This window comes from Tasmannia lanceolata, unplaced genomic scaffold (assembly GCF_043159265.1).
Source record: "Tasmannia lanceolata isolate RefF3 unplaced genomic scaffold, GAP_Taslan_0.1 ptg000006l, whole genome shotgun sequence".
NCBI lineage: Eukaryota > Viridiplantae > Streptophyta > Magnoliopsida > Canellales > Winteraceae > Tasmannia > Tasmannia lanceolata.
In genome coordinates this window covers 9,533,486-9,537,927 of record NW_027518683.1, presented here as the reverse complement: position 1 = coordinate 9,537,927, position 4,442 = coordinate 9,533,486, and the positions used below count along the sequence as shown (strand labels likewise).

At 38.6% G+C, this 4,442-nt stretch overlaps 1 protein-coding gene across 1 annotated transcript; it reads right to left on the bottom strand.

Moving 5' to 3' along the window:
- Positions 1-1,994: 1,994 nt before the first annotated feature.
- Positions 1,995-4,189, bottom strand: LOC143878329 (Eukaryotic aspartyl protease family protein). Its single transcript, XM_077380628.1, has 2 exons — positions 3,906-4,189; positions 1,995-3,560 (listed from the first exon to the last, which is right to left on the bottom strand). Exons 1-2 carry the CDS (start codon positions 4,072-4,074, stop codon positions 2,296-2,298), a joined length of 1,434 nt encoding a protein of 477 aa, XP_077236743.1. The 5' UTR covers positions 4,075-4,189; the 3' UTR covers positions 1,995-2,295.
- Positions 4,190-4,442: the final 253 nt, after the last annotated feature.

Genomic DNA, 4,442 nt, shown 5'->3' with positions numbered 1-4,442 from the left:
AGCTTATCTGGTCAGTTTTCAGTTAGGAGCAGTGTTTCTATATGCGGATGCGGGTCAAAACGCGACTGAAGAAAATCCTAGTCGACTCGGCACGGCTTGGTCATAACTTGGGAGAGTCAAAGGAGTTTTTATTGGCTTTGTAGAACAAAACACGGAACATGACAACAAAACGCGGAACACGGCCAAGGTAAAAGGGAGTTGACTCGGGGGAGTCCAGGATGGTGCGGATGAGTTTTAAAACTATGGTTAGGAGTCCATCCATATGTCCATTCCCTGTCCATGTTCGTATCGGTGTCTACACTATGTCCTGATTTGGGTATCATAGGGCATAGGCACTGTCTTTGCCTCTTAAGTGTTCAACATTTTGCTTATGGGCAATCTGTCTGTTAGTTAAGGAGACTTTCCCAATGTCATTTGTTCGGGTAATTATGGTAGAGCCCTGCGGAGGGTTGTGGATTCCATAGTCAAAATTTTTGGTTTGTCTGTGACTTTAGTAATTTAGAGGTGCACATATATTTTGGGGGTGGAATTAGGAAATTGTTAGGTAAGGTTGTTTTGGGTTTTCTGATTTTGGAGACAATCCCTCCTACTACTGGTGTAGTTGTGTCAAGTGATATTATAAAATATGGGTTTTGCATTTTTTTTTACTTTTTTATTTATTTTACAAGACACAAGATTTTCCACAGTTTTCTTTGATGGGAAAAATAGGCGATAATTTCTGTCTAGATGACAGAAAAAACTATGTGGATTACAAAAATATAATGTATGACAGATAATCTTGTTATTACCTTTATAGCACCTACTTGAATTTGATGCTGAGGTATCACCATGGTTTTAAATTTTCACCGAAATGACACAATGATTGAACTGTTTCTGTGTTCATCCCCACCGAAACGCGTACTGAAATCTTAAATATAGTAGAGGTATATTATATCAGAATGTGTTACATAATTATATCTAAAAGCTTGGGTATCACCAGACATAAATTCATGCATGATTTCCAAGTGGTTTCCAATTATTGGCTGTTCCAAATTTCCCAAGAGAAATTCAAGGAATGTTAAATTAAATGTCCAATGTTTTTTTAGGGAAAGAGACAATAGAAGAATAAATCTTGCCACACAATCATTGTGAGTAGATCAAAAGTCTTACCCAATTTTTGACCCTTTTCAGGGACAATATTATGACAAAGTGTAGTATTCTTTTTATTATGGACAAAGTAACCATATCAGTCTATCACTAGTATAAGATGAATAAAACCATGGGAATCTTCTCATGTGATAAGCTCATGAGAAGCCTCATCCGCCCACTCACCAAGGGGGGCATTGTGGCCTTAAAATCGCCACTATTAAAAAATCCTAACCACTTGATTGTCGGACTTGGATGTGGGTGTGGACACTGTTCTTAACCATCCATTTGCTGGCTAACAATCAATTGGGAGCTTGTATCATCTACATGGTGCATCCACTGCATGGAGAACCTCCTGGGTGAACAGTACACATCATTCTGATGCCATTAGGTGGGGCCTGGTGAAGTTCCTTACGAGCTTATCACATGAGAAGCTTCTCTTAATATTACTCACCATAGTATAAAATCACCATGTAGTCACCTACATGTTTAGTCTCATTGTGGGTGCCAGCCAAATAAACCTTTCTGTCAAATGGATAATTGATTTCTTATCTGTTACAAATGCACTCCCACATTCAGTACTTCGCTTTTTAAGTTTTTCTACTTGTGTATCTAGTTCATCGAGGTTAGATTTTTCTAGAAGAACTTGTACTGAATGATGCATAGATCTTTCTCTCCTTGCAGAAGGAATAAATGAAAACCAGATGCAAATTTCTAACACCTGTTCCCCCTTATTTTGTGTTTTGGATTTTGTAAATTGTGTCATTTACCAATATTTCTACCATAATAACTGAGATCATGGCCTTCTGATGTTTTCTGAACATTGGCTTTTAAGGAACCAATCAAAGAATAATTTGCATGAGCTATAATGCAGTTTTAACCCTTCCTTTCTGCATCAAAAAGGTAATAACAATACCAAAGACTGTAAATATCAACAGACATACAAATCATATTTATTTAGTGTACACCCTCACCTCATAAAAAATCATTAATAAAGGATCTGAACTATGAGGTGGTGCTTAAAATGGTTTAGAAGGCTAAAGGACTTTTGTGCGTCTGCCTATGGATTTCAACTGTCAACATACATTGGCTTTGGCAGCTTGTAGATATATAAAAGTGCAGTACTCGAATCTATATAATATTGATGCCATATTTTCCTTCCTTACATATCTAACTATAACTGCAAGTTTCCTCTCCAAATCCTAACCTAGACTCCCTAGTGTCATAGATAACCCTCAGATTTTTCTGCTGGTAGTTTCCAATAATCCCAATTTCATCTTCAGAAGAAAGGCTAGCCAGAGCCAAACAAACCTGAGAAGCATCTGTCTTAACAAAATAAAATACCCCAGAAACATCGACATTCACTTGGACATCACCCTCAAAATGCAATTTCAAAGTAGGAATCTCCACTTCTGCATACCCACTCAAATTAAAGCATGTATCCAAGATCGAAAAACCCGGAGCTGAAGAGTACCCAGTGAACTGTCTAAGAAACTCATCCCTCAAAGCCCTGTAAACTGATGGAACGAGCCTCGTGATCACCGTTCCAGAATCAATCAGAGTTCCACCATTAACAAACCCAGAAGCTTGCACAGCTACCCCACCAATGCTAGCACCAGTTAAGTTGAGCAAATAGAATGTGGAAAGCTCTGGGTTTGAAATCATTTTAGTGTAAGAAATTGGCGTCGAATTCTTGTAAATAGAAGGATCACCACCTAGAATTAGAGAACCAGAAGCATTATCTTCTGTTGAAGGTAAACAATAGGAGAAAACTCCTCCAAATTTAGCTGTAGTTTGAGAAACCAATGAGAGTTGGTTCCTGCCTAGACCCATTAATCCTGCAGCTCCCCCAAAGTGCCCACGGTTACTCTGGCCACAGCCGAAGACGAAGTCTTCAATAACTGTGTTGCCAAGATTGAGTTGCTCGAGGCCTAGCTCGCCATGTGTGTAGGACCCATCACCGTAGTTGACACGATAGTTGCAGTTGGGTGTGTCAATTCCACAAACTCCATTATTCCCAGTGGCGAATTGTAGAGACCCGCAAGCTGATGAATTGCACAGAATCGAATGGTATGAAGGAGATAGAGATGGATTAAAGAGGGGGTCTTGTTGGTCGTAACAGTATTTGCAAGGCTCACATTGAACCCATGTGAGAACACTTCCTGTGTCCACAATCACTGTCATGTTTCTTCCACTCAATTCTACTGTGACAATGTAATTTAGGGTCTCCACTTTCATGCCTGAAGTCAGTGGGATTTGAGTTAAAAGGTCTCCAATTCTGCCATAAACTCCATTTTTACCACGCAATTGCAATGACTGCACTCTGATGTTGTCGGAAATTAAGCGTTCCTGAAGTTTGTCATCCCAGTTCTTGATCAGTTCTGAGCAGGAATCGCGTTGTATCATTTCTAGAATTGCTGCACCCTTCTCCCTTCCTGAAAATGCAATTGAAAAAATGGGAAAAAGAAGGAATGTTGGGTTTTGCATTTCAGCATTGAAATCAAGCGTTATCAACATGAATTTCATTGCAAAAGCGGAAAAAATAAAAATAAAAAAATGCCTTAAGAACATAGATTCTCAGAATGCTTTTTGATTTTTGTGTCTAAAAAAGTTGGCTTTCCTTTCAAACATCCAGTGAAATTATATATTAAAATAGAAAAAGAAAAGCTCCAGAAAAGTTAACACCCATAAAGGGATAATCATTAACAGAACACAGAACCCAACATAAAGCCAAATCAAACCCAGATAATTTTGTATCTATTTTCTTAATTTGAACTTACTTGATTTCTGGGGAAGATATCTCGGCATATGACCCTGTTCTCTGTGCTGAAACTTCTGCAAGTAATAAACTTTGGTCTCTTTAAAACAATTAACAGCATTGCTACTAGTGAGAAGAAGAAGAAGAAGAAGAGAGAGCATTAATGACAGAAGGGTTACAGTTTCTGCCATTGTAGAAGTACAAAAAACTGTGAGTTGGGTTGTTAGAAAAAAGAAAATAAGTAAGAAGAGGAGGAGGAGGAGGAGAAAAGGTGATTGGAGAGATTCTTAGGTGTTGGAATTTGGCATGAGAACAAAGAGAGAAGGGCTGGCTATTGGACCCACTGGCTTATGAAAATTATTGGTGCTTCACGTGCAGATACTCAATAAGCTCAGCTTATTCTTGGGCCTGGAGAGAGAGAGAGAGAGAGAGAGAGAGAGAGAGAGAGAGAGAGAGAGAGAGAACATTCACGGATCCACTGTAAGAAATACTGTTATAAATATAAAAATGCTGTTATCTTTGTATGAGGATGTTGTGTATTACCATTTCCCTCATCTGT